This window comes from Nomascus leucogenys, chromosome 10, assembly GCF_006542625.1.
Source record: "Nomascus leucogenys isolate Asia chromosome 10, Asia_NLE_v1, whole genome shotgun sequence".
Taxonomy (NCBI): Eukaryota; Metazoa; Chordata; class Mammalia; order Primates; family Hylobatidae; genus Nomascus; species Nomascus leucogenys.
In genome coordinates, this window is record NC_044390.1 from 40,575,269 (window position 1) to 40,597,938 (window position 22,670).

At 39.3% G+C, this 22,670-nt stretch overlaps 1 protein-coding gene across 9 annotated transcripts in view; it reads left to right on the top strand.

The window, feature by feature from the left end:
* ZNF566 (zinc finger protein 566) overlaps window positions 1-21,774 on the top strand; it is a 47,002-nt gene extending 25,228 nt beyond the window's left edge. For 7 of the 9 annotated variants that reach the window (XM_030820064.1, XM_012500277.2, XM_012500279.2 and 4 more), the window contains one exon: window positions 16,902-21,774. In XM_030820064.1, coding sequence (XP_030675924.1) covers window positions 16,902-17,926 — 1,025 coding nt within the window. In that variant the 3' untranslated portion in view covers window positions 17,927-21,774. The remainder of the gene's footprint in view (window positions 1-16,901) is intronic. The other 2 variants (XM_030820070.1, XM_030820069.1) reach the window with 1 other exon arrangement.
* The last annotated feature ends 896 nt before the right edge of the window (window positions 21,775-22,670 follow it).

Sequence of the window (22,670 nt, forward strand, 5' to 3'; positions counted from 1 at the left end):
TCTTCCTTAGCCTATATTTGAATCTTACATGAATGGAATCATCGCATATGTATAGTCAGCCCTTCGTATTCGTGGATTCTGCATCCACAGACTCAACCAATAATGGATGTAAAATACATATAGTTGGCCCTCTGTATTAATAGGTTGAGACTCACAGTTGGTTGAAACCAACTTACTGCACCGTTTTATATAAGGGACTTGCGCATCTGCAGATTTTGGTGTCTGCCATGGTCCTGGAACCAAACCTCAACCCTCCTCACCCCTCCCACCCGGTACAGAGGGCCAGTTGTACATTGTTGTCTTTTTTAATATATCTTTTCCTGCCACAAGGCCATGAAGATATTCTTAACTCTTTTCTTTTTGATAGATGATTCTTGTTCCTTTCCATCAGAGAAAAATGTTTTCCTCTATTAGGCTAAATCTTTACTGTGATAAATTCAGACATGGTTACCTTTATTCCCCTTATGCCTTGCTTCTGGTAGTATTTTTCAATCTGAGGACTTACATCTTTCTTTTTTTAGTGATAGGAAATTCTTAGTAGTCATCTCTTCAAATATTGCCTTGTTACCTTTTCCTTTTTTCCTTCTATTAAACTGACATAAAACGTCTGTGTTTCTTACTCTTCATCTGTTTTTCCATTTAGACTGCCTTTATATATATTTATACTGCCTTTATATATATTTAATATATTATATATATTTCTTTGGCCTTGATTTATATTGATTTGCTAATATATTCTGTAACAGTGACCTTTATGCTTTTCAACCTATCCATTAAATTTTTTCCCTTAAAATAGTATTTATAAGCTGGGCATGGTGGCTCACGCCTGTAATCCCAGCACTTTGGAAGGCCAAGGCGGGCGGATCATGAGGTCAGGAGATCAAGACCATTCTGGATAACATGATAAACCCTGTCTGTACTAAAAATACAAAAAAAATTAGCTGGGCGTGGTGGCGGGTGCCTGTAGTCCCAGCTACTTGGGAGGCTGAGGCAGGAGAATGGCGTGAACCCAGGAGGTGGAGCTTACAGTGAGCCGAGATCATGCCACTGCACTCCTGGGCTACAGAGCGAGACTCCGTCTCAAAAAAAAAAATAGTATTTATAAACATAGTAGAATATATAGAATGTATATATGTAAACATATAATTATGACAATAATATTTACATCCGCAGACTTACATGTGCAAGAGATTTGTTAGGAAACACACTTAGGAACACCATTGCAGGATCTTGGTGTACATACTTACTCAGCTTTGCAAGGTGATGCCAAACAGTTTTCCAAGTGTTGTATTAGTTTACGTGGGAAGTACTTTTGTTCCACCATCTTTCCTTATGATATTATAAGATTTTTTCATTTTTTAATAATCTGATTGATGAGTATGAAATCTTATTTTATCATTTTAAATTAAATTTCCCTGGTCGTTATTGAAGATGATTACCTTTCCATATGTTTATTGGTCATTAGTGTCTCTTCTGTGTAATGTCATTTTGATCCATTTTGTATTAGGCTAATTTGTCTTTTTCCTGAGATTTGTAGGAATTCCTTGTATAAATTCTAGATACTCATTTTTGGTCAATCGCATGTTTTGTAGATATGTTTTCCAGTTTATGTCTTTTTTATTCACTTTCGTTATGATATTTTTTGATGAACAGTAATTCTTTGTGTTAATATTGTCAAACTGTATGATTAGTGGTTAAATTATATATTGCTTATAAACATTTTTATCTTTTTCCTGTATGCTTTATACTTTTCGGATCTTCAGAAACCCCTTCCTAGCCCAATTTTCTACTTTAATTCCAAATTTTTTTTTTTTTAAGACAGAAAAAGTCACCCAGGCTAGAGTGCACTGGAACAATCACGGCTCACTGCAGCTTCTACCTCCTAGGCTCAGGTGATCCTCCCACCTCAGCCTCCCGGGACTGCAGGCATGTGCCATCACTCCCGGCTAACTTTTCGTATTTTTTGTAGAGACAGGGTTTTGCCATGTTGCCCATGCTGATCTCGAACTCCCAAGAATTTTTATGTTTTTGCTTTCTTATTAAAGACCTATTAATGCAACTTTAATTGATTTTTATGAATAGTATGAGATGGAGATCAGTTATTTTTCCTATATAGAAAATGAATTGGCTGGGTGTGGTAGCTCATGCCTATAATCCCAGCACTTTGGGAGGTTAAGGCAGGAGAGTTGCTTGAGCCCAGGAGTTCAAAACCAGCCTGAGCAACGGAGGGAAACACCGTCTCTTAAAAAAAAAAAAAATTATGTTTCCCTCTCAAATGAAAACTCCGCCTATTCTTCATTGATCAACAATGCTCCTCTGTCATATATTCAGATTTCATATATGCATTGGGTCTTTCTTGTTACATTGAGCCTTTTTATCCCTGCCTTAATTACTCTTGTTTATATAACAAGTCTTGATTTCTGATAGGACACATCTCTCCACCTTTTCTTCAGGCATGTTTTGGTTATACTTATCTCTTTGATCTTTCATATAGTATTAAAAATTACTTTATGTTTTATTTAAAATGTTGAGTTTTTAATATGTATAATTACATTGAATTTGGCCGGGTGTGATGGCTCACTCCTGTAATCCCAACACTTTGGGAGGCCGAGGTGGGCAGATCACTTGAGGCCAGGAGTTTGAGACCAGCCTGGCCAACGTGATGAAACCTAGGCTCTACTAAAAATACAAAAATTAGCCAGGTGTGATAGCACACAACTATAATCCCAGCTACTCGGGAGGCTGAGGCACAAGAATTGCTTGAACCCTGGAGGTGGAGGTTGCAGTGCACCGAGATCATGCCACTGCACTCCAGCCTGGGTGATGGAATGAGACTCTGTCTCAAAAAAAAAATCCCAACAAAAGCAAACACAAAAATTAGCCAGGTGTGGTGGCGCACACCTGTTGTCCCAGCTACTCGGGAGTCCGAGGCATGAGCATCACTTGAACCCAGGAGGCAGAGGTTGCAGTGAGCCAAGATGGTACTACTGCACTATAGCCTGGGCAACAGAGCGAGACTCTGTCTCAAAAAAAAAAAAAAAAAAAGAAATTACATTGAATTTGTAGATCACTTTAGTAGTAACTGATATCTTTATTATGTTAAATCATGTTTGCCATGATCACAGTACTTTTCTCCATTTATTTAGGCCTTCTTGATGGTATTTCAGTGTATTTTTATAAACTTATCTCAAAAAAGGGCTTATAGTTCATTTTATATTTTATTTCTAGGTATTTTCTATATATTTTTGGGGGTCTACAAATGCAGTTGACTTGTTTATTGCGTAGGATATAGACAGAAATAATTCCAGCTGGAATGTAGTGGTGAACCCACAGCTCTATGCAGTCTGGACCTCCTGGGCTTAAGCGATCCTCCTACCTCAGCCCCCGAGTAGCTGAAACCGCAGAGGTGTGCCACCATGCCCAGCTAATTTTTAAAATTTTTGTAGAAACCAGGTCTCCCTGTGTTGTCTAGGCTGATTTTGAACTCCTGGGCTCAAGCAGTCCTCCCATCTTGACCTCTCAAAGTGCTGGGATTACTGTGCCTGGCCCAAGATAAGCCTTCTAGTTTTGTCAGAAGGCACAGGAAATGGGATTCTTTTTTTTTTTTTTTGAGACAGAGTCTTGCTCTGTCGCCCAGGCTGGCTTGCAGTGGCACAGTCTCGGCTCACTGCAGCCTCTGCCTCCTGGGTTCAAGCGATGCTCCTACCTCAGCCTCCCGAGTAGCTTGGATTACAGGCACCCCCACCACGCCCGGCTAATTTTTTGTATTTTTAGTAGAGGCGGGGTTTCAGCGCGTTAGCCAGGATGAGAGGAAATGGGATTCTTAACACCAGAGAAACTGGGGCAATCTCTTGCTTGTGTGTATGCACATACATAAGTACATGTATACATATATGTATATATACACAAATATATGTCTATATTTTCCCCCGTGTTTTTGCATGTCCCAGCCTCCAGACAATCTCACAGTAGCAGCAGCAATAGTGGAAGCAGTGGGGGCCTGCAGGTATCTAAAACTACAAGGGATAGGAACCTTCTTTTCCTTTTAGAGTTGCTGTGGAGTGAACCCACATTACTTTTTTTCTCTGTTTCCTCCTGCCATACCCAGGCATAGTTGCAGAAAGTACATAGCAGAGGGAGGTAACTAAAGCCCCAGCGTTATGACTAGAGAACTGAATAGGGGAGTTCCAGGGAACTAGAAAGTATCAAGAAGATCCCAGAAAGGAACAAGGTCAAAAAAGCAACCCATGTTCAAGTTCAAAAAACCCAAAGTTGGCCCCAGCAAGGTGGCTCACGTCTGTAATCCCAGCACTTTGGGAGGCCAAGGTGGGTGGATCACCTGAAGTCGGGAGTTCGAGACCAGCCTGATCAACATGGAGAAACCCCATCTCTACTAAAAATACAAAATTAGCCGGGCATGGTGACACATGCCTCTAATCCCAGCTACTCGGGAGGCTGAGGCAGGAGAATTGCTTGAACCTGGGAGGCAGAGGTTGGGGTGAGCCGAGATCGTGCCATTGCACTCCAACCTGGGCAACAAGAGCAAAACTCCGTCTCAAAAAAAAAAAAAAAAAAACCCAAAGTTCAAAAAAACTCAGTTCTGATGAACTCTTAGGCTCATTTTTGTCCGAATATATGTGGATCTGTCCCTAAATAATATATCAAAGACTTTAAGAACTAAAATGTAAGTTTTAGATTGGATTGGGTGGTGCACACACAGGACAAATCCAAATCACACTGCAAAGGCCTTGAAAACTGACACTGAAATCAGTCCACACAAGGCTTGTTGGAACTTGCAGCCTGAACCCAACATGGTCAGTACCTGTTAAAACAAAAGTATCAACCATCTCCATAGGATTTATTTTATTTATTTATTTATTTTATTTTATTTTTTTCTGAGACAGAGTCTCACTCTGTTGCCCAGGCTGGAGTGCAGTGGCGCAATCTTGGCTCACTGCAACCTCTGCCTCCTGGGTTCAGGGGATTCTTCTGCCTCAGCCTCCCCAAGTAGCTGGGACTACAGGCATGCGCCACTAAGCCTAACTAATTTTTGTTCTTTGTATTTTTAGTAGAGATGAGGTTTTACCATGTTGGCCAGGTCTCGAACTCTTGACCTCAGGTGATCCACCCACCTCGGCCTCCTAAAGTGCTGGGATCACAGGTGTGAGCCACTGCGTCGGGCCAAGAGTTTTAATTAGATGTATCTTGGTATAATTTCTGAAGTTCAAAGAAACAGAGAAAACTCCACTGAACTAACAAACTAGTAACTCAGGGTGTATCCTACACATGTTTGTGTTTGGTGCTGCCCCTACAGTTCTCTAATGTGCTGAATTAGTTACCAGCCTCAAGCTACCAGGGGATTTAATATAGAAATCTGGATTTCTGGTTTTCCTTGGAGAGCTGGAAAGCAGCACTGGACCTTCATTCTCACATGACAGCTGTCTCCTGGATTTAACAAGCACTTAACCCCTTTGAGAAGGGGTACAAGCTCTTTTACTAACCACTGTCCCCACTGTTGCCTACTCCCACACAGACCCTGAGGGCACAGCCTGAACTGCAATGTACATTTGCAGTATTACTTGTCTTAATCTCACCTTCATTACTGAAGGATATTTTTGGTAGATACAAAATTCTGGATTGACAACTCTTTTTCAGCACAATAAATTATTGTTCCACTTTTCTTCTGGCCTCCAGAGTTTGTGAAGAGCAATCCAGTCATTCAAATCATTGTTCACCCATAAGTAATACATTTTTTTTTACAGTTCTTTCACTATTTATTTTGTCTTTCATTTTCAGCAGTTTGATTATGATGTGTCTGAGTATGGATTTCTTTGGGTTTATCCTATTTGGGGTGGCTAAGCTTCTCAAAATGGCTTTGCTTGTTTTATCTTTCACAAAATTGGTAAGTTTTCAGCCATTATTTCTTCAAATCTTTTTTGAGTCCTGTGCTATCTCTTCTCCTTCTGAAACCCTAATGACACAAATGTTAAATCTTTTCTTGTTCTACATTCCCAGAGGCTGTGTTCTTTTTGCATTTTTATCTTTTTTTCAGTTATTCATATTAGCTGATTTCTTTTGAACTATCTTCAAGTTTATTGACTTTATTACCTCCATTCTGCTTTTGAGCCTAGCCAGTGGTTTTTATTTCGGTTACTGCACTTTTCAGTTCTAAAACTTGTTTATTCTTCTTTATATCTTCTACTCTTTTGCTGAAACTTTCTATTTTTATATTGGTTTGCAGAGTGTGCATGATTCCTTATTCAAGTATTTTTAAAATAGCTGCTTTAAAGTCATTATCTGATAATTCCAACATGAGTCACCTTTATTTTGGTGTCTGTCGTCTTTTGCCATGTGAGTTAAAATTTTCTTCATTCTTCATTTGTTGAGTGATTTTGGATGGTATCCTAAGGCATTCTGAATATTATTCTATGAGACCCTAGGTCTTTCTTTAAATCCTATGGAAGCCAGGCACAGTAGCTTATGCCTGTAATCCCAGCACTTTGGGAGGTCAAGGTGGGCAGATCACTTGAGGTCAGGAGTTCAAGATCAGCCTGGCCAACGTGTTGAAACCCCATCTTTACTAAAAATACAAAAAAAAATAGCTGGGTATGATCTCAGCTACTTGGGAGGCTGAGAGGCAGGAGGATCTCTTGAACCCAGGAAGCGGAGGTTGCAGTGAGCTGAGATCACGCCACTGTACTCTCACCTGGGCAACAGAGCAAGGTTCTGTCTCAAAAAAAAAAAAAAAAATTAATACGTGGCCAGGCACGGTGGCTCACAACTGTAATCCCAGCACTTTGGGAGGCCGAGGTGAGTGGATCACCTGAGGTCGGGGTTCGAGACCAGCCTGGTCAACATGGTGAAACCCCATATTTACTAAAAATACAAAAAATTAGCTGGGCATGGTGGCGCATGCCTGTAATCCCAGCTACTCAGGAGGCTGAGGCAGGAGAATCGCCTGAACCTGGAAGGCAGAGGTTGTGGTGAGCCGAGATCAAGCTGTTGCATTCCCGTCTGGGCAACAAGAGCAAAACTGTCTCAAAAAAAAAAAAAAAAAAAAAAAAAAAAAAGTAATAGGCTGGGAGTGGAGCAGTGGCTCACACCTGTAATCCCAGCACTTTGGGAGACCAAGGTGGGTGGATCACACGGTCAGGAGTTCAAGACCAGCCTGGCCAAGGTGATGAAACCCCATCTCTACTAAAAATACAAAAATTAGCCAGGCATAGTGGCACATGCCTGTAATCCCAACTACTTGGGGGCTGAGGCAAAAACAAAACAAAACAAAAACCTCTTTCCTCATATATATTGCTCAGCAAAAAGGGAACCATCTGAATACTAAGAGTTTTCATCAACCCTGGAAATTTGTTTTATTAGGGTTCTATATCATTGCCATATTTTCCTTCCAGAATTCGTATTCTACATTCATTTTATTTCTTACATCATATTTTCTTCCCTATGACTTATTTTCTGTCATCATTTTCATCCTTCTCTGAAAGTTTTTTAAACAATTCATTCCAGCTTTTTCCCTAGCATTATTGAGGTATATTTGGCAAATAAAAATTATATATATTGGCCAGGCAGGGTGGCACATGCCTGTAATCCCAGCTACCTGGGAGGCTGAGGCAGGAGAAGTGCTTGAACCCAAGAGGCAGAGGTTGCAGTGAGCCAAGATCGTGCCATTGCACTCCAGCCTGGGCGACAAGAGTGAAAACTTTGTCTCAAAAAAAAATTATATATATTTACAGTATACAATTAGGTATTTTGATATATGTGTATACATTGTGAAATGATTACCATAATCAAGCCAATTAATGTATCTATCACATCACATAGTTACCAATTTGTATATGTGTGTATGTGGTAAGAACATTAAGATCTACTCCCATAATAAATTCCAAGTATGTAATACAGTATTATAAATTAGTTACTATGGTATACATTCTGTACTGGTATTACTATTAATGGTATGTACTTACATGGCAGTACATACTATTAATATATAATGCTGTATATTAGATCTCCAGAAATTTTTTATTCTGAGTAACTGGAACTTTGTACCCTTTGACCAATATCTTCTTTCCTCCATCCCCCAACCCCTGGAGGCCTCCATTCTACTCTCTTCTTCTATGAGTTCAGCGTTTTAGAGTTCATATGTAAGTGAGATCACTGCAGTATCTGTCTTTCTGTGCCTGGCATATGTCCTCCAGCTTCATCTATGTTTTTGAAAATAACAGGATTTTCTTCATCTTTAAGGCTTAATATTCCAGTGTTTGTGTATTTATATATATACACATACATTCCATTGTGTGTGTGTATATGTGTATGTGTGTGTGTATACATATATATGCCCACATATCACATTTTCTTTATCAATTAATCCATTGATTCCATATCTTGGCTATCCTGAATGATGCTGCAATGAACATAAGAATGCAGATTTTGGCCGGGCGCGGTGGCTCACGCTTGTAATCCCAGCACTTTGGGAGGCCGAGGCGGGCAGATCACGAGGTCAGGAGATCGAGACCACGGTGAAACCCCGTCTCTACTAAAAATACAAAAAATTAGCCGGGCGTGGTGGTGGGCGCCTGTAGTCCCAGCTACTCAGAGAGGCTGAGGCAGGAGAATGGCGTGAACCCGGGAGACGGAGCTTGCGGTGAGCCGAGATTGCGCCACTGCACTCCAGCCTGGGCGACAGAGCAAGGCTCCGTCTCAAAAAAAAAAAAAAAAGAATGCAGATTTTTTTTCCCCATACTGATTTGATTTCATTTGGATATATACCCAGAAGTGAGCTTGCTGGGTTATAGGGTAGTTTTGAGAAACCTCCATGCTGTTTTCCATAATGGCTGTTTCAATTTATGCCACCAACAGTGTACAAGGATTCCCTGTTTGCCACATCCTTTCAAACACTTGTTATTTTTTGTCCTTTTGATAATAGCAGTTCTGACAGGTGTGAGGGAATTTTTGTTTGTTTGGTTTTTTGAGACGGAGTCTCACTCTTGTTGCCCAGGCTGGAGTGTAGTGGTGCAATCTCAGCTCACTGCAGCCTCCGCCTCTGGGGTTCAAGCGATTCTCCCACCTCAGCCTCCCAAGTAGCTGAGATTAAAGGTGCCCGCCACTATGCCCGCATAATTTTTGTATTTTAGTAGGGATGGGGTTTCATCATGTTGGTCAGGCTGGTGTCAAACTCCTGACCTCAAGTGATCCGCCCGCCTCGGCCTCCCAAAGTGCTGGGATTACAGGCCTGAGCCACAGTACCCAGCAATGAGGTGATATTTCATTGTGGTTTCAATTTCCATTTTCCTGATGATTAGTAATGTTGAGTGTTTTTTCATGTACCTATTGGCTGTTTCTACGTCTTCTTTTGAGAAATGCCCATTTTTTTATTTGGGTTATTTGTTTTCTTGTTACTGAGTTGAGTTCCTTATATATTTTGGATATTAGCATCTTACCAGATACAAGGTTTGAAAATATTTTATCCCACTCTGTGGATAGTCTCTTCACTCTGCTAATTGTTTCCTTTGCTGTGCAGAAGCTTTTGAGTTTGATGTAATCACATTTTTCTATTTTTTGCTTTTCTTTTCTGTGTTTTGGGGTCATATGCAAAAAAATCATTGCCTAGACTGATGTCATGGAACTTTCCTCTGTTTTCTTCTAGTAGTTTTATAGTTTTGTGTCTTATGTTTAAGTCTTTCATCCATTTTGAGTTGACTTTTGTATATGTATGCGATAGGAATTCAACTTCATTCTTTTGCATGTGGCTATCCAGTTTCTCATCACCATTTATTGAACTGTCTTTTTTCCATTGTGTGTTCTTGGCATCTTTATTGAAAATCCAATGACCATAAATGCATGGGTTCTGTATGGGTTCTTGTTTCTGTATTCTGTTCCATTGGTTGATGTGTCTATTTTTATGCCAGTGCTATGCTGTTTTGATTACTGCAGCTTTGTAATCTATTTTGAAATCTATCAGATGTAGTGATGCCTCCAGCTTTGTTCTTCTTGTTCAAGATTACCTTGACTCTTCAGGGTCTTTTATGGTTCCATATGAATTTTAGGATTGTTTTTGCTATCTGTGTGAAAAGTACCTTTGGAATTTTGTTAGGGATTCCACTGAATGTGTAGATTGCTTTGGGTAGTATGGACATTTTAACAATATTAATTCTTTCCATTTATGAATGCAGAATATCTTTTCGTTTATTTGTGTCTTCATTTATTTTTTATTATACTTTAAGTTCTGGGATACATGTGCAGAATGTGCAGGTTTGTTACATAGGTATACACATGCCATGGTGGTTTGCTGCACCCATCACCCCATCATCTACATTAGGTATTTCTTCTAATCCTATCCCTCCCCTAGCTCCCCACCCCCCTTTTTTATTTAATGCAATTTTTTTTTTTTAGATGGAGTCTCACTCTGTCGCTCATGCTGGAGTGCAGTGGTGTGATCTCAGCTCACTGCAATCTACGCCTCCCAGGTTCAAGCAATTCTTCTGCCTCAGCCTCCCGAGTATCTGGGACTACAGGTGCATGCTGCCATGCCCGGCTAATTTTTTTTTTTTTTTTTGTATTTTACTAGAGATGGGGCTTCACTGTGTTGCTCAGGCTGGTCTTGAACTCCTGAGCTCAGGCAATCCACCCGCCTTGGCCTTCCAAAGTGCTATGATTACAGGCGTGAGCCACCATGCCTGGCATGTCTTCAGTTTTTTCATCAGTGTTTTATAGTTTTCCATATACAGATTTCCTTTGTTAAATTTTTTCCTAAGTATTTTATTCTTTTTGATGTTATTATACATGGGATTGTCTTCTTGATTTCTTTTTCTGATAATTTGTTGCTAGTGTATAGAAACAACCGATTTTTGTATCTTACTGAATGCACATACATTTATTACCTCTTTTTTTTTTTTTTTGAGACGGAGTCTTGCTCTGTTGCCCAGGCTGGAGTGCAGTGGTGCAATCTCGGCTTACTGCAAGCTCAGCCTCCCGGGTTCATGCCATTCTCCTGCCTCAGCCTCCCTAGTAGTTGGGACTGTAGGCACCCGCCACCATGGCTGGCTAATTTTTTGTATTTTTAGTAGAGAGGGGTTTCACCGTGTTAGCCAAGATGGTCTCAATCTCCTGACATCATGATCCACCCGCCTTGGCTTCCCAAAGTGCTGGGATTACAGGCATGAGCCACCGCGTGAGGCCTTATTACTTCTTTTTTTTTGAGACAGGGTCTCGCTCTGTCACCCAGGCTGGAGTGCAGTGGCATGATCTTGGCTCGCTGCAACCTCCATCTCCTGGGTTCAAGCGATTCTCGTGCCTCAGCCTCCTGAGTAGCTGGGATTACAGGTGCCCACCATCACCAGCTAATTTTTGTATTTTCAGTAGAGATGGGGTGTTGCCATGTTGGCCCGGCTGGTCTCAAACTCCTGACCTCAAGTAATCTGCCCGCCTCGGCCTCCCAAAGTGCTGGAATTACAGGTGGGAGCACACTGAGTTGTAAATAAATAACATTTATTACTTCTGACAGTTTTATGGTAGATCCCCTAGGGTTTTTTTGAATTTGGATGCCTTTTATTCCTTTTTATTGCCTAAAAGGAATCAAAAGGACTTTTGGTACTATGTTGAGCAGAGTGTCAAGAGTGGACATCCTTGTCTTGTTTCTGATCTTTGGGGAAAAACCTTTATTTTCCAATGTCGAGGATAATGTTAGCTGTAGGTTTGTCATATATGGCCTTTATTATTTTGAAGTAAATTCCTTGTACACCTAATTTGTTGAGAAAGTTTTGATTATGAAAGTATGTTGAATTTTGTAAGATGACTTTTCTATATCTACTGAAATGATCATATGGTTTTTATCCTTCACTCTGTTAATGTGGTGTATCACATTGATTGCTTTGCTTATGTTGAAACATCCCTGCATCCTAGGAATAAATCTCACTTGATGATGGTGCATGATCCTTTTAATGTGCTGTTGAATTCCATTTGCTAGTATTTTGTTGAGGATTTTTGTATCTATGTTCATCAGGGATATTGGCCTGTAATTTTCTTGTAGATTTTTTGTCTGTTTTTGGTATCAGGGTAACACTATCCTCATAAAATGAGTTTGGAAGTGTTCTGTCTTCAACATTTTAGAAGAGTTTGAGAAGAATTGGAGTTAATTCTTCTTTAAGTGTTTGATAGAACTTACTAGTGAAGCCATCAAGTCTTTGTCTTTTCTTTATTAGGAAGTTTTTGATTACTGATGGAACTATCCTACTCATAATTGGTCTGTTCAGATTTTCTCTTTTTTCATGATTCAGGCTTGGTAGTTTTGTTTCTAGGAATTTATCCATTTTTTTCCTAGTTTATCCAATTTGTTGGCATATAATTATTCATAGTAGTCTCTTACGATTCTTCGTTTGTGTTGTTGTTGTTGTTTTAGAGATGAGGTCTCCCTCTATTGCCCAGGCTAGAGTATAGTGGCATGATCATAACTCAGTGCAGTTTTGAACTCCTGGGCTCAGGCAATCTTCCTGCCTCAGCCTCTCAAGTAACCGGGGCTATCGTCATGCACCACTCTGCCGAGCTAATCCTGACTGTTTTATAGTGTCTTTGTTCCTATCTCACTCTTTCTTTCTGATTTGATTTTTTTATGGTGGTATGATTTGATGTCTTTCTCTTTGTCTTCAGTGTATCTACTAGAGAGTTTTTCTCTGTGGTTACCATAAGGCTTACATATTTAAAACATCTCATAGTTATAACAGTCTATTGTAAGTTAATAATAACTTAACTTTAGGCTGGGTATGGTGGCTCACACCTGTATTCCCAGCACTTTGGGAGGCTGAGGTGGGAGGATCGCTTGAGCCCAGGAGTTTGAGACCAGCCTGGGCAACATAGCGAGGCCCTGTCTCTACCAAAATGTTTAAGGATCACTTGAAGTCAGGAGTTGGAAACCAGTCTGGCCAACATGATGAAACTTTGTCTCTACTAGAAATACAAAAAATTAGCCAGGCTTGGTGGCAGGCGCCTGTAATCCCAGCTACTTGGGAGGCTGAGGCAGGAGAATCACTTGAACCTGGGAGGCAGAGGTTGCAGCGAACCGAGATTGCGCCACTGCATTCCAGCCTGGGAGACAGAGCAAGACTCTGTCTCAAAAAAAAATTAACCAGATGTGGTGGCACATGTCTAGTTTCAGCTACACAGGAGGTTGAGGTAGGAGGATCCCTTGAGCCCAGGAGGTTGAGTCTACAGTGAGGACTGTGGCCTGGGCTACAGAGCAAGACCCTGTTTCTCAAAAATAATAATAATAATAATAATAGCTTAACTTTGACCAAATACAAAAAGTCTACATTTTAACTTCTCCACCCACATTACATTATTGATGTTACAATGTACATCTTTTATATATTGTGTATCTATTAGCAAATGATTGTAGGTTTATTTATTTTTATTTTTTTTTATTTATTTATTTGAGATGGAGTCTCACAGTCACCCAGGCTGGAGTGCAGTGGCGCGATCTCGGCTCACTGCAACCTCTGCCTCCTGGGTTCAAGTGATTCTCCTGCCTCAGCCTCCCGAGTAGCTGGGAGTACAGGCGCACACCACCACAGCCAGCTAACTTTTGTATTTTTAGTAGAAACGGGGTTTCACAATGTTGGCCAGGATGGTCTCGATCTCTTGACCTCGTGATCTGCCCACCTCGGCCTCCCAAAGTGCTGAGATTACACGTGTGAGCCACCAGCGCCCGGCCGGTTTATTTATTTTTAATACCTTTGTCTTTAACCTTTTTTTTTTTTTTTTTGAGACAGAGTCTTGCTCTGTTGCCCAGGCTGGAGTGCAGTGGCAAGATTTCAGCTCACTGCAACCTCCACCTCCTGGGTTCAAGTAGTTCTCCTGCCTCACCCTTCTGAGTAGCTGGGATTACAGGCACACATTACCATACCCAGCTAATTTTTATATTTTTAGTAGAGACAGAGTTTCACCATATTGGTCAGGCTGGTCTCGAACTCCTGACCTTATGATCTGCCCGCCTCGGCCTCCCAAAGTTCTAGGATTACAGGTGTGAGCCACCATGCCCAGCCTTGTCTTTTAACTTTTATACTAGAGTTAAAAGTGATTTATGCACCATTATTACATTATCAGAGTATTCTGAATATAACTATATCCATACCTTTACAATGAGTTTTATATTTTTATATTGTTAGTGTCCTTTTCTTTCTACTTGAAGAACTCTTTTTGATGTTTCTTACAAGTTAAATCTATTATTGATTTCCTCTCATGTCTTTTGTTTGTTTGGGATTCAGTGATCAGATTAAATGCCTTATAGCTGTCAGAGAAAGATTGCATGATGTACGTTTTTACCATATGATCTAGTATGATTTCAAACTATCTTCCTTACTTAATTCAGGACATTATTCCACTAAAATATTGACTACCTACTAGTGTCATACACTTGACGGTTTTACAGATGATAAAAACAATATTCATTGAGGTTTCATAATTTGTCTGTGGCCTCTCAGCTAGTTAAAAGGTCCGGAATTCAGACCTCTTTTACAACACTAAAGCTTTCAGTTTTCTCAACCACCTTGCTGTACGCATTTTTTCTTTTCATCATATCTCATTCTGTAGTCATTTCTTTCTCTATGGGTAACTGACTGATAAGAATACTAGCTGAGATCCTGTCCCTCTGTAACCAGACCAAACTATTTCTTTTAAAAATTTATTTGTATTACATGTATATTATAATAGTTTACAAAGCTCTACCTTCCTTACCCCTCCATTTCCTTGTCTAAGAGTCAGTGACTTTCAAGTCTTCTAGCTATTCTCCCTTTTTTTTTTTTTTAACGAGTCAAGGGGTCGGGCCTAGTGTCCCCACTTTTGTATGGAAATTCTTTTTTTTGTTGTTTGTTTTTTTGAGACGGAGTCTCGCTCTGTTCCCTAGGCTGGAGTGCAGTGGTGTGATCTTGGCTCACTGCAATCTCCGCCTCCTGGGTTCAAGCAATTCTCCTGCTTCAGCCTCCTGAGTAGCTGGGATTACAGGCGCATGCGCTACCACACCTGGCTAATTTTTGTATTTTTAGTAGAGATAGGGTTTCACCATGTTGGTCAGGCTGGTCTCAAACTCCTGACCTCGTGATCCGCCCGCCTCGGCCCCCCCAAAGTGCTGGGATTACAGGTGTGAGCCACTGTGCCTGGCAGAAATTCTTCCATAGTATTTACAAACATTAATCCCAATCCTCACAACAGTTGTAAGGGCTATCATTCCTATTATATTATCATTCCTATTGTATTAGAGAACTGCAGGTTTGGAAAGTTGAACTAATTTGCCCAAGAAAGCAAAGCTTATAATTATTCAAGTTTGAGTATAAAACGCATGTAACTGAATCTAGTATCTCTGATCTGTCAGTACCATACACTGCCTTCCATTTTACTCTCTCCCCTTCTCTTGAACCTACAAATGTCTTTTCTGCCAGTCAGTCATTACTACTATAGTGCTCATGTACTTGTTAAGTGCTCTCTTCTCTTTAACAAAGGTCAGCATCTCAGAATTACAAGACAAACACTATTTTCATCAAACCCCAAACGTATACCATATCTGTCCACAAATGAGTCCTATCTACCACTCATACTGTGTTCATTCCACACTTGACTTTTCTTAAGCTAGGCTTTTTTCTGGATTGCCACCCTCTAGTTCCGTATCATTTTTTAAAGTGCTCTGGCCCTCCAGTTACAGAATCCAGACCAGGGCTATCCAAGAGAACATTCAGTGGTGATGGAAATGTTTTATATTTGTGATGTTTAGTACAGACTTCCAGTACAAAAGCCACCAGCCACATTTGGCTGGTGAACTTTGGAAATGTGAATAGTGTGACTGAGAAACTGAGTTTTCAAATTCAGCTGTTTATTTCAAAATAAAATGCACATTTTACTTAAATTATTTGAAATTTTAAAAGCCACATGTAGCTAGCGGCTACTGTATTAGACAATGCATATCTAACCAGGGGCTGGCAAACTTTTTCTTGAAAGGCAAATAGTAAGTATTTTAGGTTTGCAGTTCACACATTCCCTATCATAACTACTCACTTCTGCCCTTTTAGCGCAAAAGCATCCATAGACGATATGTAACAAGTATGGCTAATAAAACTTCATTTATAAAAATGGGTGCAGGGCCATAGGCCATAGTTTACTGATCCCTGGGAATTTTCCATTAGGCATATTCATTTCATCCTGTCAATAGCCCTGTTAACAGTGTGATCATTCCTTTGTTTGTTTGTTTGTTTATTTATTTATTTATTTATTGAGACAGAGACTCACTCTGTCACCCAGGCTGGAGTGCAGTGGCACAATCTCGGCTCACTGCAACCTCTGCCTCCTCGGTTCAAGCAATTCTCATGCCTCGGCCTCCCCAGTAGCTGGGATTACAGGCGCATGCCACCATGCCCAGCTAATTTTTATGTTTTTAGTAGAGACAGGTTTCACCAGGTTGGCCAGGCTGATCTCAAACTCCTGACCTCAAGTGATCTGCCTGCCTCACCCTCCCAAGGTGCTGGGATTACAGGTGTGAGCCACCATGCCTGGCCATTTCCCTTATTTTATAATTCATACTGTGGGATGCTATTATATGTCTGTGTGTATATATGCAATGAGATATTTTGTGTGTGTATGATTAGAGTCATCCTTTAACAAGGGAGATAGGACTAAGGCATGTGTATATTTAGCAAGCTTCCCAAAGTAATTCTGATCTATAGCAATGTTTGGGAACCAGTGACTTACTTTGTTTACCTAATCACTACCCTCATCTTATTATGTAACCTGTCTTCTCTCTTTTTTCCTCATCTATTTGTAAAAAAATTCAGTTGAATTCTCCCATATTGATTGAAGTTTCGTTTCTCCCAAATAAGAAAAATGTGAGTGATTACTTTCGTATTTTCTTTCAGTCCTGGAATCAAGATGTGAGACCAAGAAATTATTTCTGAAAAAGGAAATTTGTGAAATAGAATCAACCCAGTGGGAAATAATGGAAAAGCTCACAAGACATGATTTTCAGTGCTCCAGTTTCAGAGATGATTGGGAATGTAATATCCAGTTTAAGAAACAACTCGGCTCTCAGGGGGGACATTTCAATCAATTGGTATTCACTCATGAAGATCTGCCCACTTTGAGTCACCATCCATCCTTTATGTTACAGCAAATCATTAATAGTAAAAAGAAATTCTGTGCATCTAAAGAATATAGGAAAACCTTTAGACATGGCTCACAATTTGCTACCCATGAGATAATTCATACCATTGAGAAGCCCTATGAATGTAAGGAATGTGGAAAGTCCTTTAGACATCCCTCAAGACTCACTCATCATCAGAAAATTCATACTGGCAAGAAACCCTTTGAATGTCAGGAATGTGGAAAAACCTTTATTTGTGGCTCAGACCTTACTCGACATCACAGGATTCACACTGGTGAGAAACCCTATGAATGTAAGGAATGTGGGAAGGCCTTTAGTAGTGGTTCAAACTTCACTCGACATCAGAGAATTCACACAGGTGAGAAGCCTTATGAATGCAAAGAATGCGGGAAGGCCTTTAGTAGTGGCTCAAACTTTACTCAACATCAGAGAATTCATACTGGGGAAAAACCCTATGAATGTAAGGAATGTGGCAATGCCTTTAGTCAGAGCTCACAACTTATTAAACATCAAAGAATCCATACAGGTGAGAAACCTTATGAATGTAAGGAATGTGAAAAGGCTTTTCGTTCTGGCTCAGACCTTACTAGACATCAGAGAATTCATACTGGTGAGAAACCCTATGAATGTAAGATATGTGGGAAGGCTTATTCTCAGAGTTCACAGCTTATTAGTCATCATAGAATTCATACTAGTGAGAAACCCTATGAATATAGGGAATGTGGGAAGAACTTTAATTATGACCCACAGCTTATTCAGCATCAAAATTTGTACTGGTGATGAAACAATATATGAAATGTGTAGGGAGGCTTTTAATTATGGCTGAAAACAATTTATCTTGTGAATAATTCCTCTAGATAGAATAATATAGAAACATTTTATTTGTGGACTGCAGCTTATTCAACCTGGGAAAAATAATGTTGGAGAAATACTCTATGAATAGAATATACTTTGGAAGCCCTTAACTAAACTCTCATTTCTCTTGACATCAGATAATTCAGTCTAGCAACATGATAGATAATTCAGTCTGTCGTACTGAAAATGACAGCACCTTTAACACCTTTCTAACCTTCTTAATATCAGAGAATTTTTGTAGAAATGTAGTCCTGTGATTTTCATTTTTTCCCCTAATTTCTCTAATTGTTACATTCTTAGTATTTTAATCCATATTAAATTTATATGGCTATAAATTTCATCTCTTTACATCCTGATTTGTATACTATTTTAAAAATACCTTTAGTACCTGGGAGAAGTGACCTCTTTATTTTTGAAGATGGCTTATTCTTTTTGCTCTTTATAACATTAAGGCTTTCTTATTGTAAAAATGTTCATGAACACCATTTTACTCAATAGAGATCCTTCATTATCTTCATGGTGTTTTGTTGTGTTACTGTAATATCACTTATGAAATCCTATTGGTGGATATCGTAGTCTCCTCTAGATATTTTGCCATAATCCATGCCAAAATACAAGTCCCTGATGGACATTCTCCCTAAGCACATCTTTGTATCATATCTTTTAATTGCAGAAGTAATGTGTGAATATACTTTCCTTATAAAAGATGAAAACATTACAAAAAGGCAAATGTACCCTTTGACCATATCCCAAAGGATAGTCTTTATCAGTTCATTATTTATTACTGATCATTTTTCTGTTTATATATACATGCATGTCTCAGTAAAAATTATAAAATGGGGGATAATTATACCTACCTCATAATGCTTTGTGAGGATTAAATGAATTAAGACCCATAAAGTGCTTAGAATTGTGCCTGACATGATAAATACATACTCACTGAATGTTAGTCATCGTTATTATATTCATCATCATCAGTATTATTATTTGTAGAAAGGCTTTTTAACTTCTGCAGAACTTAGTCACCGTTAGGCAGGGTATTTGACTGAAGAAAGACCCTTTGAAGGTAACAAGTTAAGAAAATTTCCCATCATCATGTACTTCCTATTGAACATGAAATAATCCTAGGTATTGGTGGGGAAAGTACTGTGAATAATGTGTGTGAAGGACTTTATTCCGACTAATACTCTTTTTGTCGCATTATATACCCAGTAAAAAAGAAAAGAGAACATAAACAAAATATTGGTGCACTAATGAGAAAAAAAGTATGAAAAGAGAAACAGCGTCATATTTAAAAAATGGACAGAGATAGAAACATAGTTACAGATTTGAAAGGTTCTGTTGAATATAATGCTTTTTTCTGATGCGTTTGAAAATTTAAACAAAATGATTTTTAAGGAAAATATACATCAATATTGACTCTAAGAAAATTAGGACTCTTCGAGGACTCTCATAAACACAGAGAACAGGGAACAATTAGCATGTGATCAGTTAACTATTAAGCACCAAATCCAGTTTCTTTCTAAGGAAAACTTTATCAAATGTTCAAGGAACTATTTCAGTTATATAGAAGTACACATCTTGGCTCACGCCTGTAATCCCAGCACTTTGGGAGGCTGAGGTGGAAGGATTATTTGAGGCCAGGAGTTTGAGACCAGTGTGGCCAACATGTTGAAACCCCGTTTTTACTAAAAAATACAAAACTTAGCCAGGCGTGGTGGCACATGCCTGTAATCCCAGCTACTGGGGAAGCCGAGGCAGGAGAATCACTTGAACGCAGGAGGCGGAGGTTACAGTGAGCCAAGATCACGCCATGGCACTTCAGCCTGGGCGACAGAATGAGACTTAAAAAAATAAAATAAAAATAAAGTCCACAGTGTAGCTTTGTTTGGGGTTAAGTTAGTGTTTTGAAATGGGCCTTCCCTGTGCTCAAAACATGCTCAGCAAGCAGCTCCTCACACTGGACAGATCACATGTGTGGAAGGATGAAGTTTATGTCTGTAGAACTGTTATTTTATGCCCCACTTCCTTTTTTCTTAGATCCTGTGTAGACGGGTCTCTCTGAACATTGTGTTACTGTACTTTACTGGCATAAGGAAGTAAAATATTTCATAATAAATTTGAGAAAAGTAGAGTGAGAAAAAATAACCTACAAATGAGAGAATTACTAAAAATGGACTGTTGTAATGTTCTGCATTGTCAAACTGAGAACTGCCAAATGAAATTTTGTTTACTTTCTTTTCTTGTGTGCCTATGTCTTTTATAAAGTTCTTCATCTAAAATTATAGAGATAGTGCATTTGCATCCAAATTAATGAAACAGTACCATTAAAGAAAAAGAAAAGGGACTGGGCACAGTGGCTTACGCCTGTAATCCCAGTGCTTTGGGAGGCCAAGGCAGGTGGCAGCCTGGCCAATATGGTGAAACCCCATCTCTACTAAAAATACAAAAATTAGCTGGGCGTGGTGGCATGTGCCTGTAGTCCCAGCTGCTTGGGAGGCTGAGGCAGGAAAATCGCTTGAACCCGGGAGGCAGAGTTTGCAGTGAGCTGAGATCCTGACTGCACTCCAGCCTGAGCGACAGAGTCTCAAAAAAATCTGTCTCAAAAAAAAAAAAAGAAAAAAAGAAAAAATGATTATCTTTGCTCTTCTCCGTTCCTCATTCCCTCCCCTCTGTCAATTTTCTTCTGAATAATATTTAAAGGTTGTGTATATTACCCATATATTTCTTCATGCTAAAACATTGACACATTTATTTCATTATGTTTTTACAGAAAAATGGATAACTATACATTTCCCTGAAATTTGCTTTTTTACATTCAACTGTACATTTTGGATTTTCCTTCAATAGATGATGATCTAACAGTCTTTCTGATGGTTACAGTATGTTCCACAGTATTATTTACCAATGACTTTTCAACCACTTTCCCAATTGTGATATTATGGATTGTTTGCGCTTTTTTGCCATCTAAAAGTAATGCTGTAACAAACACTTTGTATTCTTGCCTGTTTTATTTCTATAAAATAAGCTCCCCAAGTCATTTCCAGTGTTTTTGTTTTGTTTTGTTTTGAGACAGGGTTTCACTCTTGTTTCCCAGGCTGGAGTGCAATGGTGCAATCTTGGCTTACTGCAATCTCTGCCTCCCAGGTTCAAGAGATTCTCCTGCCTCAGCCTCCCAAGTAGCTGGGGTTACAGGTATGTACCACCACGCCTGGATAATTTTGTATTTTTAGTAGAGACCGCATTTTTCCATGTTGGTCAGGCTGGTCTCAAACTCCCGACCTCAAGTGATCTACCCTCCTCGGCCTCCCAAAGTGCTGGCATTATAGGCTTGAGCCACCGCACCCAGCGTCATTTCCAGTGTTTTCTATGTTTCCTAGGGAGGTTTTGCTTCTAGAAGATTTCAGAGGGCAAGAGAATAAAGGAGCGGAGTGCAGTTTTTCATATATGTGATTCTGTGAGTGTGTATACACAGAGATTTAATATTTTAATATATCAGGAATTGATTATACGATATAATGCAGGATGTCAGACTTGTTTCTATCCAGGAATAAAACCAGTTATGCCAGAAGTAACTATTATTCACTTTCTCCTGCTGGATTAAAATACTATCAGTTGTATTTTAAATGCTCACATACATCTATTTCTGTTCTCCATATTCTAGCAATCCTTGACACTTTTCAGTAGCTTTTATTACTTGGAAATAAAGATGTATGTCTATATTATTAATATATAGTTTATTATTTGGAAATAAAGATGTTTCTTCATGAGAATTTTTGACTCATTTATTTTCCAATGAAAAACACATTAGGATTATATTTTGAATTTCACTCAGTTTAAATGCAGAGTATCCTACATGAACAAACAATTGACACTGAGTGGAATTCATTAACACATCTTGAGGTTTCTTTTATAACTCTTCATCCTCCTGACCCTCTAATATCTAATAATAACACCATCTACTGTGATGTCTCACAATACTTAAAATATGCTAGTAATATCTGAAAATTTATTAGGGTGCCGCTTATAAGGTGATAGATTCTTTTGGGCTCTATAGTTATATAATCTGCAGATAAAGGTGACATACCTATCTCACAATATTTTTTATATCTATTTTATTTTATTTTATTTTATTTTATTTTATTTTATTTGAGACGGAGTCTCCCTCTATCGCCAGGCTGGAGTGCCGTGGCACAATCTTGGCTCACTGCAACCTCTGCCTCCTGGGTTCAAGTGATTCTCCTGCCTCAGCCTCCCGAGTAGCTGGGACTACAGGCACACGCCACCATGCCCAGCTAATTTTTGTATTTTTAGTAGAGACAGGGTTTCACCATGTTGGCCAGGATGGTCTCGATCTCTTGACCTTGTGAACCGCCCACCTTGGCCTCCCAAAGTGCTGGGATTACAGGCGTGAGCTACTGCGCCTGGGCCATCTTATTTTCTTATTGCATGTGCAGACCACAGACCTGGTGAGAGTGGGTACTGGGCAGCACTTTTTTTTCTTTTTTTTTTTTTAGCATATTTTACTCATTTTTTACAGAAGAGCCAGTTTTTGAGATTTTGTTTTCTTCTTCCTATTTTTAGCCCTACTCTTGTTTGTGTGTTATAAGAGAAATGACTTATTGCCTTAGTGAAATGTGTTAAAACTGTGTGTATATTACCTCCCTTC